Raw genomic sequence first — 17769 nt, forward strand, 5'->3', positions numbered from 1 at the left:
CGGTGCCCCCATCTGTCAAATGCAGCCACCTTCCTGCCCTGGGGCTCCAGCCATGACCTCTGCTGCCCAGGATGTGCCTGGCAGGCTCCACCTCGCCCTTGCTCTTGGCCTGGCACATCGGCCCCCTCCTGTCCAGCCTCTGCTCACGTCTCCTGTGACTACTCTGCCCAGGCTGCTGAAAACCACAGCCCCTCAGGTGCGGTTCCCTCCTCCTGCCCCCATTGTCCTGTGGCACGTCACCTTCAAGAACACTCATGCAGCCCGGCCAGCCTGGCTCAGTGGTTGGGTGTCACCCTATGAACCAGGAGGTCACGATTCGATTGCCGATTAGGGCACATGCCCAGGATGCAGGCTCGATCCCCAGTGGGGGGTGGGGGGGGTTGGGGGGGGGTGGGTGTGTGCAGGAGGAAGCCGATCCATGATTCTCTCTCATCACAGATGTTTCTCTCTCTCTCTCCCTCTGACATCAATAAAAATATATTTTAAAAAAGAACCCTGATGCACTCACTGTGCTTCTTTTCTGCCCTCCTGGCTGGAGCCCACACCCCGTAGACACCAAGACAGGCTCAGCGTCCCGAAGGCACTCAAGAAGCAGGAGCGGGAGGGATGGTGATGGTGGAGACACAGCCACTGGAGGCGGGACCAGGCAGGTGAGCATCGCAGTGGCACCTGTGCCGGCTGAGGCTGCCAGGGGACGGTGGGCGTGACATTTCACTCAGCTCACCTGAGCTCACGTGCCGGCTAGTTTTTCTGGGGACTGTGGGCACAAGCGCCTCCTGGCACCAAGACCCACCGAAGCGCAGCTCACCTCTGACAGCAGCGAGGTGTGGATTCTCATCAGGATGCTGTCCATCTCGCTGAGCTTCCGCCCAATCAGGGGACTGCTGGGCCCGGAAATGTGGCCGATGTGGTCCAGCCCCAGGTAATGGAGGATTAGCACATCCCAATCCCCCCTTTTCAATACTTTATCCAAGTGCCTCGTCACGTTATTGTCCACCTTTAAGGGGAAAGTGCAAATGAAGAGCTAGATCGTCACTGCCCAAGGAAGTGATGTGTCGTTATACATCACAGGGTTTACTATAGGTGACAGGACTCGTGGGAGTTCGAAAAGACAAGAAAAAAAAATTAAAACTGCCATAAAGAACTAAACATCAGATGAGACAAAACTTTCACTGACATCGTTTCGCACCCCCAGGCTGCAGACAGACTGTGTTATAAGATGGACCGAGCAAGGTCTGCTGCAAGAGCATCTCTGTGGGCACGGCGAGGGCTGCACTGAGCAAGGACCCAGGACCCAGTTACACAGGGGAGAGCAGTGAGCACAGGACAGTGCTCAGGGCTCCAGTGACCAGCATGAGCGCTGTCCTGGGAGGGAGGAGACAGCACTCTGACCAGCCGTCCACAGCCCCCAACAGAGCCATTTAGCCTGGTCAGCCCCGACCCCACTGCTGGCCACCCCCCCCCCCCCTCCGAAAAGCCGACGGCAGAGACGTTTCTGAGGGACTGTGCACAGGACGGGGAGGCCCAGGTGCCACTGGCCAGCACTGCTATGCTGCACAGGCCACTGCAGCAGCGGGCATCTGTGTCAGCCAACGGACAGGTGAGGGGTGCAATGCTGTCCGCCCTAATGCCAAGTCCAGACACGCGGTGCCACTGCCCCGAGGGTCTCCCTCTGCACCCAGGCTCAACTTTCAACAAGGGCTCTCATCACTCCTCCCCTTGGCCAAGCGGCACTCCCAGCGGATGCCTCTCAAGACCACCCACCCAGCTTGCCCTCGACCTGTGCCTCCCACTCGACGCTGACCTACGTGCAGAGGGACCAACGGCCTCGGAGCCCCAGGCAGTGTGGCATCCTTGGGCTCGGCCTCAGACAGAGGCTGCCACCACTCTATCCTTGTGGGACGTCCCTGCTCCCCTGACTCCTGGCTGGGCAGCCCTTCTGGATTCTTGACGCTTGCCAATCGGTGCTCAGCCTCCAGGCTGTGGGCTCCAGAGAGCCGTGCTCACACCGGCACCAGGGCTCACGCCCTTGGCTGTCACGGTGCAAGTGAGCCACGTTTGTACTGTCTCCACACCCTCCCGACAGAGCAACAAACACCACTACAACGAACGCTGCCTCTCCACCTGGTAGGACCTATGTTTCTTATTTTAAACACTGACCTCTGTATAATCTGACACAAAAAATGAGGTTGTTCCATCGTATTCCACAAAGTGCTTTGGGAATAACTTCACCCATGTCTCGTCTCCATAGAAGATGATTCTTTTCCCAGCAGCTTTTGCCTGAGTGACGACATTGTCCTCCAGCAGTGCGGGGGAGTTGAGGTTCCTGACGACATCCACGAAGCCGGGGAGGCTCCCTGTCATCAATGCCTGCAGGAGGGAACACTCTCGGATTAGACTTTGGGGTCAATGCGCAGCAGGGGGAGGGGTGCTGGCCACGACACAGAGGAAAGACTCAAGCATAAAAGTCGGGCACTCCCAGGACCGGAGGGTGGGTCGGTCCTACGACAAATGGGGAAAGCTACCCGCAGATTCTGGCAAAACCAGAACGCTTCACCGTGAACGCCTGACCCCATTTCAGACAAGGAGAGGATAAAGGAGGCGCTGGGGGAGCCAGAGGAGAAGAACCAAAACAAGCGACCAAAGGTGGTGTGTGCGCAAGCCTGTGTTCACACCCACGGCCAGGCTCTCACCTGAGCTTCAAGTCTGCAAACTCCACGTCCCGATTCACAAACCAGAGACTCTACTGTCCACTCCCGAGTGAAGGAGCAGCTCCACACACCTCTCAGGGATCCCCGAGAGCTGGCCCAGATGTGCCGGTGGGGACCCCTCCCCCCCCCACCACATGGCCCCAGTTTCTGGGACAGGGAGGGGGTGTGACATCTTCACACCTTCCTGTGACCTCCCTCATTTTAGCCAGGAGTCCAAGAGGCCGCATCGATGGGGCACGGTCTCTGTGGTCTGTATCTCCCAACAACACACAGCACAAGTGTCCCGGCCTGTGCAATGCAAATCAACAGGAATCGGGTCACACCCAAGGGGCAACTGCCAAGCCTTCTCCAACAGCAAACGGACAGGTGCGTGTTCTGGGCGTCTGGAACGCATGCAAGTTCGCCCACTCTTCTCCCCCAAGAGCAAGATGACACTGGATAAAACTGTCAAAACCACCATTTGGGGACTCTGAAAACTCACCAAGGATAGACAATCCATTGAGAAGTTCTTACTCAAGACAAACGGCAGTCTCAGAGCTCTGTGAGCACCGCAGTGCTTCCACGGGGCTGCGCCCTGGCTGTGCTGCAGGCGCAGAGGACAGGAGGGCCCTCGACTTGGAGCTGGCTCTAGGGGACAATGCCACGCAAGGGTATGGCACCCATGGCGAGGCCACATCAACAGCGGCCCGAGGCGCTGTGCTAGTTGTGGTAAGAGACCAGCCCACACTTTAAAAGGGGATTGGAGTCGAAACCGGTTTGGCTCAGTGGATAGAGCGTCGGCCTGGGGACTGAAAGGTCTCGGGTTCGATTCCGGTCAAGGGCATGTACCTGGGTTGCGGGCACATCCCCAGTGGGAGATGAGCAGGAGGCAGCGGATCGATGTTTCTCTCTCATCGATGTTTCTTACTCTTTATCCCTCTCCCTTCCTCTCTGTAAAAAATCAATAAAATATATTAAAAAAAAGGGGGGGGGGATTGGAGGAACAAGACAGGTGTAGTGGCCCCTGTCAGCGCCACCTCTTCCTGGCACCTGGAAGGCTGCGTGGACCCTCAGGAGACTGGAGAGGGAGGGCCGACTTCCTAGCTCCTGCTGGCTGGGCAGAAGGCCTCCTCACAGAGAAAGTGAGAATCAGGGCGGACGCGTCAGTCCCTGACCAGTGAGCACGTGGCCCGTCCACACGTGGCCCCACGAAGGGTGGTAGCCTCACCACACTAGGTCTTTATGCACAACTTCTGAGCAATTGCTAACCTGTGCTGACCCTGAGTGGCCCCTGGAAATACTAGCCTCAAACTAAAAACAAGAACTGGAAAAACGACCTTCGAGACATCAGCTGCCCTGCACGCAGGGAGACACTCTCCAGGCCTAGTCCAGGCAGGTCACGCCCCACACACAACAGCAGCGACGACAGCCACCACTCCTGGGTGAGGGTCGATCTCGAGTGGAGGAGGGGGCATGGCTATACACACGTTATGTCTCGTCCAGCTATACACATACAAATGCATGTGCTGGATTGGACAAAAATTCTATCTCCATAAAGGTATTCCTTTTAAGATTTTTTAAATTGATTTCTAGAGAGATGAAGACAGGTGTGATGGACTTCCATAAGCTCGATGCAATAGAGGTAAGAGTGAGACATCCAGTCGGAGCCCACAACCAGGACGTGTGTCCTGACCAGGAACTGAACCAGCGACTCTCCGGTGCAGAGGAAGGACACCCAACCAAGCCACACTGGCCAGGGCTAGAGTTATTTCTTTTTCTTTTTTTAAAATATATTTTTATTGATTTCAGAGAGGAAGAGAGAGATGGAAACATCCATGATGAGAGAGAATCACTGATTGGCTGCCTCCTGGACACCCCCCACTGGGGATCGAGCCTGCAACCCAGGCATGTGCCCTTGACTGGAATCGAGCCTGGGACCTTTCAGTCTGCAGGCTGACGCTCTATCCACCGAGCCACACCAGCCAGGGCTAAAGTTATTTCTCAAAATGTGAGCCTCTCTCTTACCCCAAATTCTACTTCCTAGAGATAACTGGTTATTTTTGGTAAGTACCCTACTTTCTTCTGTAGGTGTACAACCAAAAATATACAAAGATACATTTTTCACCAAAATGGTAACAAACTATGTAAATAATTTTACAACTTGGTTTTATTTTCCAATTAATAACAGACCACCGATTCCTTTCCCCAGAAAACAAATAGCTACTTTATCTTTTTTTTAACAGCTATAAAAACTACATATAAATTTATGTGTATAATATGTGTATATATTATATACATATATATACACACACACATACACACACACACACACAAATATTTATTAACCCTTACCCAAGGATATTTTTTCCTTTTTTTAAAAAAAGATGGGAAAAGAGGGGTGGAGAAACATGTGAGAAGGACACATCGATTGGTTGTCTCTTGCACATGCCCGACCGGGCCGGGGATGGAACCTGCAACCCAGTATGTGCATTTGACGGGAATCGAACCCACGGCCCTTCAGTGCGAGGGTTGGCACTATCTACTGAGCCACACCAGCCGGGGCTATGTTTTTAGTATTTGAATACACAATATATTTAACCAAGACCATTTTAATGGATACTTTCTTTAAAAAGTTTCCAATGGAAGTACCATTTGAGCTGAGACCTGAGACTGAAGTGTTGTCTAGGTGAGATGAGTTGGGGCCTTCCTAGGGAGACACAGTAACTGCAAAGGCTTGAGGCCAGAGGGCAGTGTGCATGGGAGCCAAGCTATGTGTGATCATGAGAGAGGAAAGTAGCTCGGGCGAGGGGAGGTGAACGGGCATGACTGCCATGAGGCCTGGGTGAGTAGGCACGGTGGGGGGCACCAAGTCGAGGGGCGCGAGCCGGAGGCCACACTGGACTGGAGGAGGGAGGTGGCTCAGTCCAGCTATCGTCTCAGAATTAAGACGCTTGTTCACCTTCTTTCTCGTGAAGAGTAGGTTATCATCAATCTTTAAATTTTTACAAGGTGATAGACAAAATTTGGCCTTGCAGATGGTTTTAATTTGCGTTGCTATGATTACTAGTAAAGTAAAAAGAACCTTTTCACAAGTTTAACGGACACTGCAATTTCTTGCCTTATGGAAGTCTTCTTACCCTCTAGGCTGTCACCCCAGGGAGCATGGGAGCGACCGAGTTGCAGGTGGGGGCCCGAGGAAGGGTGAAGGGAGAACTCAGTCTGTCATGTCCTTGGAGGTTCCTGTGGCTGCCATGGCCTTGGGAAGGGTGGGTTCTTGCCTTCTGAGAAGGACCTGGCTTAGTCTCCCTGCTCGGCAGTGCGGCTGTGTGCTGCCTCGTGACACCCAGTCTTTGGAGCCAGGCAGCCTTGTGCTCCAGTCCCCAATCCAGTTGCGTGACTTGGGTACGTCAAGCCTGTTCCCTCCTTCGGAAATGGTCCCTAATAAAGCTTTCGTCTTTTCTTTACCCATAGTTCCCGGGCGAAGCACTAGGCACCAAAAGCCACCCTCACGAGGCCAAGCAGCTGCAGGCAGGTTACACAGCAGACACAGCGAGAGCTGGGGAGCAGACGCTGCTGGGTCAGTCCCTGTGTGCCTCGGTGCGGGGCAAGTCTGAGTTTCCCTTCGCACCGATCAAGTCAAGAGATTGAACGAGATCACCCTTAAGCCTTTCCAGGATTATAACGGACCTGATGGCCATTGGAGAAAACAGCAGGGTAGCAAGGAGGAGGGCGTCCCTGAGACCAGGCTGGCCTGGAACATCTGGCTTTCAATCCCTTATGCCGCCCAGGAAGCTTGAACGCTGGCTACTTGGAAAGGGGTACACATGGTGGCCTCAGTTCTGCCTTATCTGTCAGGCTGCCCCAGCCAGGCTGACGGCACCGAATGCATTTCAAATGTGGACAGGTAACAGACTATAGAGAGCCCTCTGAACCTCTGAGAGCCAAACCGTCCTAGATACTAAAGGGCTAATGTGCTAATTACACCGAACAGCCGAACAACCTCCGGACATTCTACCGGACAGAGCCGGGCTGGGCGGGCTGCGAGGGCTGAGCCCCTCGCGTGAGTTTCGTGCATCTGGGTCTAGTGATTTATAAAACACGATGTGAAACCGTTTACCTTGACTCGAGGCATGGTAACTGTAGGCGGCTTTGCTTCAGCCACAAAACTGTGAGCTGCTCCTTTTTCCACAAGGTAAGTGGTGTAGGGCATAAACTTCACACCTTTTGACCCAAACACAAAATCATCTCTCAAGGCATCGATCAGCATAATAACGACTTTCCTGAAGAGAGGCGGGGGGCGCTCGGTCCAATTGGAACTGGCTCCTAAAAGGGTTTGAAAGAAAAAAGAAAATTGAATTGTACACGTGACTTAGCATCCAATCACCTATAACCCAGTTTCTGCCCACGTCTCTGGCACCTAACCCGCCATCCCTGTCGGTACCGACCCCGAGAACAGTGCCCTCCCCGGGGGGTGGGGGGGCTCCCCCACGTAGCGAGGAGCCCGGGACCCAGTGATGAGCCGCCCTCAGCGGGCGAGGAGCGAGCCCGCCCCGGGGGCCCTTCCGGGAGAGGGCCCTGCAATGGCAGGGCAGGCGCTGGCCCTCCGAGCGCGCGCTGCGGAAGGGCAGCTTCCGGCAACTGGCCGCACGCTCGGCGGCCCCGCGGGGCGGACCTGGCAGAGCGGGGCCTCTCCCCGGCGGGGGCTGCGGGCGGGGCGGACCGAGAAGGGGGCCCGCCGGGCGGGCGTCGCGACGGTGCCAGGGGCCTGGCGGCTGTCAGAGGGCGCGGTCCGCAGCGTCGTCATCTGCGGAGACTCCCTGAGCTCCAGGAGGCCGGGACCCGAGGGCCCGGAGCGGAGCGGGCCGTACCTGCCATGGGCTCGGGCGCCGCGGGCGCCGCCGGGGGCTCGGGCTCGGGGCGCGCGGGCGCCGGGAAGAACCCCCGCAGGAAGAGCGCGACCCCCAGCACCTCGATCACCACGCAGCCGGCGGCGAAGGCCCCGCAGCCCAGCCGCATCGTGCCCTCCGCGCTGCGCGGCGCCTCCGGGGCGGGAACGGCAGGAGCAGGTGCACCCCGAGGCCCTGACGGAGTCCGCCCCGCGTCCCGGCGGCTGCGCACCAGCGACACACAAGAAGGGGCGAGCGCTTCCGGGTGCCCGGCCGCCCCGAGTTGGAGGCCACACACAGCACTTCCGGCGCGCCGGCCCAATCCCCACGCTGTTCCCGCCCACGGCGGGTCTCCCGCCCACCAGCGAATCCCGCTCGCCCCTCCCACGCGAGGCCCCGCCCACCCGCGTGGGCGTCTGTTGCCATTGGGCTGTGGGACGCCCGTCTCAGGTCCTGTTGGAGTTTGGGTGAGAGTCGTGGGTCGAAGTGAAGCCGGACAACCCAGGGCGCTGGTGGCTGCGACGCAGCAGAGACTGTGGCTCCTGCGAGCGTTTATTCCCATCCTGCCTGCGTGAGGCTGCGGACAGGCTTGCAGACGCAGAGACCTGAAGTCACCACAAAGGCTGGTCTGACATTAAACTGTAACTAAAAGCAGTCATGGCGGGTGGTTACGTCCTAGGCCTGCATCTTCACTGACAAGGTCAACCTTTACCCTAACTGAGCCTATCTGTCGTTTTGCATCTATAGTGACAGTAGTTCCCAGTGCATGAAATTTGTGCATGGGAGGGGGTGTCCCTTAGCCCGGCCTGCACCCTCTCCAATCTGGGACCCCCTGGGGGGATGTCTGACTGCTGGTTTAGGCCCACAGGGATGGGCCTAAACCGGCAGTTGGACATCCCTCTCGAATTTCAGGACTGCTGGCTCCTAACTGCTCACCTGCCTGCCTGATTGCCCCTAACCACTTTGCCTGGCGGCCTGGTCACCCCCAACTGCCCCCCCTGCTGGCCTGCTCACCCCCAACTGCTCACACCCCGCCCCCCCCCACCCCCCCTGCCAGCCTGATCACCCCTAACTGCCTCAGCGTCGGCCCCACTACCATGACATTGTCCGGAAGGACATCTGGAAGGTCTCCTGGAAGGTCTCCTGGTCTAATTAGTATATTAACCTTTCATTAGTATAGATACCCTTTGAAATGTCTAGGTAACTTGTAACTTCCCTTTTTCTGGACCCCTTGGGGCACAACCTAATGTGCTGGGTGCCAGGATACCACAAATTCCCTCATCTTGTTAATTGTTCCTGCACCCACCTAAGTATGTGTCCATCATTTTACTTTTATCCAAGCCTAGTGGTTTCCCACTTTGCTTTCTCCTGCCTCTCTAGTCTATCACCAATGGATTTCATGTAACCCACCAATGTCCCTTTGCTTTGATTGCAATGTATAAATACAGATGTAACCCACCAATCTCCTGAGCATTATCATATGCTTTCTGGCATATGTTGACAGTTTGGCTCAAATAAACTCACAAAAATTTTTTACAGGTTTCAATGGTTTTTACGTTAACATTACTTGGCGTAGTCACAGAAGGATTCCAAAGAAGCTCACTAACTAGGATCCAGCAAAGGGCCCATCGAGCCCGCAGGTTCTCCGCCCATTGGGTGAGTTGTCTCTTGGATCCAGGACCTTCCTTTGCTTTGGTAGAGAAAATGGGTGGCCGGTTTTTATTTTGGCTTTTCAATTGGAATTGCTGAGAGTCTGAGCAAAAATAACCTTTGCCATATAAATGAGCTGAACTCATTCAGCTTCGAACATAAAGGGGCACATCCTCCCTCCAGTCCGATTCTGGGGTGTTCTTAGGTGACTAAGAATCTTTGTGGAGGTGTCAGAAATGCAGGAGCCCTATAAGGAAGTCCCAACACAACTGTAATTAACTAAATGGCTCATCTAGAGGGCCACCATAAGGCTTGGTCTGCCTGGATCCTGAACCTTTCCTGTGGTTGTAGACAGCCGGGAGAGAAACTGAGGCCACACCTGACCCACTACTTAACATGTCTAGAAAGTTTGCTCAGACTACAGATATCCAAAATTAAAAAAACAAACAAAAAAACATGGGATTGTGCCTCCAAGGACAAAAGCTCCCCAAACCCCAGACCTCATTTAATACACCTGATAGGAAGCCTTTACTTGCAAGTATTTTACAGAAATGGGAAGGTTTAACTAGAAAATATCAACTTAGAAATGGCCAAAATGCTGTTTGTTTTGGGTACCTACATTAACATTTTGCATGCAGAAATTAGAAAACGCCGGCTTGAAATTAAACTGAATGACTATATGGGAAGCATATCTTGATTTGGAAATTAGAAGCTTCTAAGGAAAAGCATAGAGAAAAATTCTTCCAAAAAGATGAAAATTAATAAAAAATTATAGAGACTGTCCCAGAACTATTCTGAAGTTAATAAATGTCTACACCCTGTTTCCCCCCTGATTTATCTTCATAGAAAAGAAACAGCATGTGGCCAGGCCATTACTGAATTTCCCCAGAGCAAACAGCATGTGGGGGTTGGGAGACACGTGGCCAATGGCACATGTTCTAGGAAGATTCCTCCAGACAAAGGGAGGTAGAGGCAACTAGAAAAGACCCCAGCCCATTTTTTTAAATAGTCCATTGGGAGAATGCTGAGGTTCTAGAGAGGGGCAGTTCCCGAACCAAGGACAAAAGACATTGCTCTGGTAATGTTTAATGCTGGACATTCTCCGGTGTAAACTTTTGGTGTGTTCTGTGTGCCTGTATAAAAGTGTTGATGTTTTGTGCTCTTTGTTGTTGTTTAATTTGTTTAAAGAAGAGGCAAGTCCTGCTATGGGGAAGCCTAGCTGTGTGTGGTGGGGTTGAAAGTGTGAGAGAGATTGCAAGAATGTCCTAGCAGCTGCCAAGGACTCTTAATCTTGGGGCCTCTTCTTGCTCTCCCTCTCAGGGTTCAGCCACCAGAAACAGCTGGTGAGATTTCTGTTTGTCTGCAATATAATGTTGGCTTTCTACCTTTTAGGGATTTTGGTTTGCTCTTCCCTTGTTTATGAATATGGGGACAAAGATCACAGGGGGAAGAGGGATTACAGGCATGGGGAAGTAAACTATACAGGCTGAGTTGGGCAACAAGGTTAATGCTTCCATGATAATGCAGTTTTTGAATAAGAATGGACTGCATTCCAAGGTTGACTCCAAGGGCCCTGGAATGACTCAAGGATTTATTCTCTCTTCTTAAAAGAAATATTTTTTGAACTTAATTAGGCTGATTTAATATACTTGATATTACACGGGAAGCTTTGTCAAATAAAAATTAGTAACTATGTTCTATTTATATACATATATTTTGTTGAAATGAATGTTATAGAAATTTCAGTTGGCTTCAGAAAGGAACTTGCAAAGATTCAGAGATAGGTTCAAAGAGGAAATTTTCAGGGGGGTAGCATGTGTCCAGTCAGGGACACCAGGCAAGCCAAGAGTGATGATTCTCTGTGGGGGCATCAGCCAGTGATACTCGGGATATTTGTAATTTGCATGAAATTATAATTGAATCTAAAAGTATACAAATTTTATATTATTCTCTATGCCATTTTACAGGAATTATTATTTACCAAGAAATTGTTGTTTTGGAATATTTTATAGAAAAGCAAAGTTTTATCAAATCTATTACCATGCCACTTCTAAATTTTGTCATTCATGAACAGCTGTTGCTTTATTCTGATGCATTTGTAGGTATATTAATGAAAGGGCGAGGACTACGCCCTCCACCTTGCCCCAGAGTAAGGGCTATGCCCTCCATCTTACCTTGGCCATGTGCTCAGCAAGGCTTCTTCCCGGAAGCCAAGCCGCTGCTGGCCACGCCCAGGATTTCTCTGGACTGGCCAATGATAGTCAAGGGAAGTGCACGCCATCACTATGACCACATCCTGTGTAATGAGACACTGACTCGCGCCTGGCCAATCGGCAGGGCCCACAGTCCTTTCTCCTCCCCTTACCCCAACCCCCTATAAAACCTCTCTCCACATAGAGTTTTCTCTCTCTGCCACCTGCTGCTGCGCCAGTAAGGGGGTGGAAGGGGAGCCAAACCTAGGTTTGAAATGAAGGACTCTTTGCTTTTGCGTCGGACTCGCTGGCTCCCTGATGGGCTTTTTGGGAACCTTGAAATCTGGGCTCAACATTTTGGGGGCTCATCCGGGATTCCCAAGACCATCGAGGGACCCCCGATCCGTAGAGTCTGACTGACCGCGGTAGGTGTGTGTCCTTGTGTGTTCTCTTCTGTGTGAGCTCGTTTCTGGAATCCGTAATTGCCTGAGGGGTCTAGGCGGACGCGCCGTGAACAACCACAGGTGGGGGAGAGTTGGAAGACGTTCCACTCCCCAGGAGGGATGGATATGCCCCTCACCCCAGGAGGGATGGATATGCCCCTCGTGGATTTGAGACGAGGTGGGTCGCTCTTGCCGGTTTGGCGTAAGGCCATCGTCTAGTTGCTTCCATGGAGTTGGAAGGCTGTATTTTCGGGCCCTGTTTAGTGTTCTGTGTATGTACTGGATGGATGTCATGGGATGGACTCAGACTGCTCCTTTGGGTATTGTGATTGATCATTTCAAGGAGATTGGGGGAGGCTTTAGAGCTCCCTCAGGGGTTGGGAAGTTGTTAGGAATTGAATGGATTGTTTAAACTCTGAATGAATGTCTGGTGAAAGTGTGTGAATGTGAAGGGAGGGGGCCTGCCTTCTCCCCTCCTTTGTGTGGCTATCTGAGTATGCCTAGTATGAAGTCTAGATGATAGAAGTTAATCTATTAATTGAAAATGCCTTAAGTATTTAATTTGCTACCTAATATTTAAAAAAGTTCTGCAATATAATGTTGGCCATCTATCTTTTAGGGGTTTTGGTTTGCTCTTCCCTTGTTTATTGTGAGAATGAGGAAATCATCTTTTCTGTCAGAGAACAGTTTAGACCGCCACAATGTTGAGCTGCCTGACTTGGCAGCCGCCATGTTGGCTGCATGGCATGCCGTGCCCCTGGGGGCAGCCATCTTGGAACAGTAAAGGCCCCTCCCTCTGGCTTAGTCAATCACAAAAGGAATGTCTGCTCACTGAGACAGGATGGGATTTCAGGGGTGGAGTTTTAAGGCGGAGTTTTACTAAGGAAATGCAGATGGGGCAGAAAGTGTGCCTGCCTCTCAGATTTATTTAATATTATTTTTAAGAAGATATCTTTAATGCTTAATAAATTAGCAGTCACGGTCTTAATATAATTTTAGTGATATGATAGACCAATGTTTTGAGCAGTTGGCTTTATAAGGGCCGACGAAAGGGCTTGTAGATAGAGAATTGTCGGGATTTCTGTGCACACGTAAAGGGAAAAGGCCAGTTTAAAAACGAGTGCGCATAGTTTTGAGCTGAACTTGACCTTTTGCTGTATACAGAATAAAAACCCAAGACTGTTTTGGCCTTAATAGTTATGGGTCTGCTTCTTGAATTCCCCAGCAGGAAAATTGTGACCATTTTGAAATTTAGCAGCTATGCCAGGATAGCAGTAATCCAATTTCTAAAGTAAAGTACAATTATTTCAGGTAGAAACTGTGGTTTAAAAGTTCTAGCTACCTGGAAAGCATGGCCTTGGTATGATGGGAGGAAAAAGAAATGTTAAATGGATGGTAGACCAGTGAGCTGGGACTGGTCACTGATGGTGGATTGTGAAAAGGGCTGGACGTGGCCTAACTTCTCCTTCCTTGGTACCCCTGAAACGTCTGAGGATACTTCTGGCCTTGGCTTTCCAATGTGTTAAATCTGTCGATTTTGTTGTTTCGCCGCAATCCTCTTGAAGGACATTGAATGGTTCTTTCCTTCCTCTTTAACTTTTAGGGGATTGTATGAATGGATTACTGATGTAAATTATCAAGAATCTCTAAGGGACTTGTCCTGTATCTGGAGGAATGGCTTGTAGATGGTATTCACCGTCTCTGGGACTTCCAGAGGGAAGTCAAAACTTGGACTGGCTAAGGGTTCGAATATGGCCTATCTTTTAAAAAGGTAGAAAAGAAGCATTCCTAGGCAGTTTTCTACTGCCTCTGTTCAGGGACTTGTTCTGTATCTCGACACAACGGAAACTGATTTGTTGGTATTTTGTGGTATAAATGTGGCATGCACCTCGAAGTTCTTAATGGGGAATGTATCTAGTTATCTATTTAGTCTTGATTTCCTTGTTCAATATGAGTACCATTTCTATCTGGATGAGACATAGGTCAAAAGTCCTGTCCTGGGATGTGGGAAAGGGAGGCCTCCACATCTGTTCCTGTCTGCTCAAGATCTCAAGACTGTAAAAGTACTTGTTCACTGAAAGGGTGTAAGTGTGGATGTTTATTTGATGTTTGTATGTCTACTTGGGTATAATTATTTGTTCATGTAAGTGTGGAAGTATATTCTGTGCTAGGTTGGGAGTTTGGAATTCTGGGGTAGATTTAAAAGGTATTTGTGGCTTTTCTAGTCTGATTGGGACTTTTAAGGGTGGGGCTCACAGTTCCTCAGGGCAGAGATTCCATGGGCCCTTCCCCCTGCCTGTGCTGAATTAAATAATACAGGCCAGTGTCATTTGGCTTGCTGGTTAAAGGAAAACAATGGGCCTTAGAATCTGTAAAGGTGGGCGGGAATGAAGCTGGTCAAATGTACTGCAAGGGTTTGGTACCTGTTGCTGCTAGCAAAGGAGGGGCTGATACCCACTTCTAGCGCACTCCCTTGAAAGAGGCCTGGTTGCTGCTCTGCCACAAAGGGAACTGATAGAAAGGCAAAAAAAGCAGAGTGCTGTAACTGATAAACAGGGTTACCTAGAAGCCATCAGGACTTTGAAGTTCTCCAAGAGAGGAGGAATCTGACTCAGAGACTGGCGAGGACTGGGTGGCTTTTCTTTAACAATCTCTTTCCTTGAGAGGGCTCCAGAGGGTGCACAAGGACATTTGGCCGTGCCTCCGCGCCATCTACAAGACCAGCCCAACCCCAACTCCTCATCAGCACAGACCAGGAGATTGGGACCACATCAGAAGGCACCGCCAGGAGACCCTAGAGCCACGTTGGAAGGGTCCCTACACTGTGGTGCTGACGACCCCCACCGCTCTCAAGGTAGATGACGTCGCGACCTGGGTCCATCACACTCATGTCTGGTCAGCGGATCCATCCATGACCCGGAAAGACTTCATCACCGAATGGAGCATCGATCGATTGAGATCAACGCAACCTGCTCTACGGCGTGTTTGACCTGCCTGATGCCGGTAACATGGCTCGCGATCACTCCTGTCACCAGGAGCCCCCACAATACTGTGTAATACACTTAGATAATGCCTGCATCTTCATGGACATGGCTCCAAAGAGACAAGGACCATTTATAGGATCACATGTTTAGTAGTAGATTTGGCTGCCTAAAGCGGCCATGATGCCAATATTATGTTTCATTGTATTGATATGTTATATTAACCTTTGATTCTTTTGCAGTTTTGAATGTATGTTGGTTATCCTGAAAGGGGACTGTGTGGGGTGACCCCCAAAAGTAAAGGGTGCCTAGCTGCCAAGAGGGCAGGTGCCCAACTGGGCAGGGAAGGGTGCCCATCAGGTTTTGGTCTCTGTTGAGAGACAGCTAACAGTTGGCAGCCTGTAATACTGTCTTGCAGGCCTGAGTCACCATGCCCATGTCAGGGGTAGTAAAGCTGGAAAAAGCCTGTTTAGAATAGAAGGTCTGAGGCATGGTTATGCATAGAAAAAGGGTTTTATGCCAACAGTTACTGTTTTGTTTTAAATCCATGAAAAGGAATTAGCAAGGAAAGTCAGAAAATCTTAGAGTAGATCAGTATGTTTTTCTCCTCATGTAATTCCTCCGAAATCTGGCAATGCTAAATAAGTACGTTTCTTTGCATAGATCCAATAAGACTGATTCCTAATAGTGGTTTTATTAACGGAAAACTTTGACTGGAGTATCATGTTTTAAAGAGCCCTGTCTGAGCTCTAAAGACTTGAAGCCACTAAGAATACCACGAAGAAAGCCTGGTATCCTGCCTGGAAGCCCTGAAGATGGCTGGCGCTGGAGCATCAGGCCCATGCCCTACCATCACTGGCGGTTAGTAAGAGTAGAAGGGGAGCAGTAAAGATGCCTCTGCGTCCCTGCGGAACCCCCACACACTCTGGGCCACAACGAGTAGGAGGGCTACTGAGATGGGCCTTAAAGCCTGGAGCGTGGGCTCAGGTGGAGTTGCTACAGGTGAGGGATTCACCTAACTCAGCAGATACTGCAGGCAGGCCTGATGGCAGCTGGATGGCTTGGCTTCCTGGCCCTACGGGGCACATTAAGGTTCAACCATGAAATTCCAGCAAAGGTAGTCAGTTACCATTCTTGTTGTGTTTATGCAAACATCAGGACAGTAGATAAATTAATCTTGATTTGACTTTTTGATAGCCATGGAGGAATTTTAAGAAGAAAAATCCTGTTTCAATCTAAAATGGTTTCTTTCCCTTCCACCAGGCCATTTGTTAAGCTTATAGGGATAGTTCAGTTGATAGTTCTGTGTGCCCAGTATGGGCCTCTAGCAAGGGTGGAATAGAAATGCAGTCCGTCTCATGATTGAGCCGGAAGTTCCAAGACAAGGGGGGAATGAAAGGGCGAGGACTACGCCCTCCACCTTGCCCCAGAGTAAGGGCTATGCCCTCCATTTTACCTTGGCCATGTGCTCAGCAAGGCTTCTTCCCGGAAGCCAAGCCGCTGCTGGCCACGCCCAGGATTTCTCTGGACTGGCCAATGATAGTCAAGGGAAGTGCACGCCATCACTATGACCACATCCTGTGTAATGAGACACTGACTCGCGCCCACAGTCCTTTCTCCTCCCTTTACCCCAACCCCCTATAAAACCTCTCTCCACACAGAGTTTTCTCTCTCTGCCACCTGCTGCTGCGTCAGTAAGGGGGGGCAGGAGAGCCAAACCTAGGTTTGAAATGAAGGACTCTTTGCTTTTGCATTGTACTCGCTGGCTCCCTGATGGGCTTTTTGGGAACCTTGAAATCTGGGCACAACAATTATATCTTTAGAAAAATCCATGAAAAGGGCTCTGACACTCGCCTTCATCTCAAGGATGAGAAGCCGCCGACTGTGGAGGAGGTTGACAGCCGTCCCAAGACATCAAAGGGCTGTGTGCTCACAAATTGATGCTGCTCAAACCTTGTTCTTATATCCCCTAATTGTTATTGACTGAACGTACATAAAAATGATTTTTATACTGTCATTATCCTCCTTATGGTTTCTTAGTGGAAACAATATTTGTCTCTCTAGAACTCTTTCCCTATTAGACATGAAAAATTTTCCACCTACTAGACAGTGATATTCTGATGATCGCCGATGATGAGTATTGTCTAAATATAGGAAAGGATAAAATTAACTGCCCAGAAGAAAAACGGAAACTTCTGGATAATAGCAGATATTTGTTTCCCCTACATTTTCTGTTCCTAATCAATGTTACTGGTTTATTATTGTTACTTTTATTCCTGGTATGTAAATGTTATGCTAGATGCAGAAAAACAAAACTTGACAAACAGCAAAAAGACTTGGATCATGGTGGCTCAAAAATTAGAAATGGTTTTTAACAAGGACATGTAGGATCTGACTGCCTCCCATTTACCTTCCCTTTTTGAATAATATTAATTAAACCTTCAATGCCAGCAGGGGTCCCAGATTGGAGAGGGTGCAGGATGGGCTGAGGAACCCCCACACCGCCCCCCCCCCCATGAGTTTTGTGCACCGGGCCTCTAGTATCTATTATAAAGGATCTACCTTCGACAAACCTCTCCAAGAGCACTTCTCTAATTATTCCCCGGGTAGAATAATATGTAGATCTAATCTAGATGAGTATTTTAGATGAATATTGCCTAAATATAGGAATGGATAAAATTAACTGGCCAGAAGAAAAATTAAAACTTCTAGATAATGAGATAGAGAGTCTTAATTCATCTGGCCAAACATATCATAAGGTACAAATGATAGTGGATGAAGGAGGAAAACATATAATTAGCCTAAAAAATTAGGATAATACATGTAAAGGGTTTTTCAGTTGGCTGGGATGCTTTTTCCCCTTAGACTTTTCCTTGTCTAGTATTAGACTTTTTCTGTTCTTAATCAGTGTTACTGGTTTAATATTG

General features: G+C 50.2%; 1 protein-coding gene across 1 annotated transcript in view; it reads right to left on the reverse strand.

Moving 5' to 3' along the window:
• Positions 1-7789, reverse strand: part of PIGG (phosphatidylinositol glycan anchor biosynthesis class G (EMM blood group)) — a 28704-nt gene extending 20915 nt beyond the window's left edge. The window contains exons 1-4 of the mRNA XM_081087864.1: positions 7559-7789; positions 6808-7013; positions 2161-2370; positions 809-997 (exon numbers count right to left, since the gene is read on the reverse strand). Coding sequence (XP_080943990.1) covers positions 809-997; positions 2161-2370; positions 6808-7013; positions 7559-7706 — 753 coding nt within the window. The 5' untranslated portion in view covers positions 7707-7789. The remainder of the gene's footprint in view (positions 1-808; positions 998-2160; positions 2371-6807; positions 7014-7558) is intronic.
• Between the last annotated feature and the right edge of the window lie 9980 nt (positions 7790-17769).

Source organism: Myotis nattereri, assembly GCF_964212035.1.
Source record: "Myotis nattereri genome assembly, chromosome: 1".
NCBI classification, from domain to species: Eukaryota; Metazoa; Chordata; class Mammalia; order Chiroptera; family Vespertilionidae; genus Myotis; species Myotis nattereri.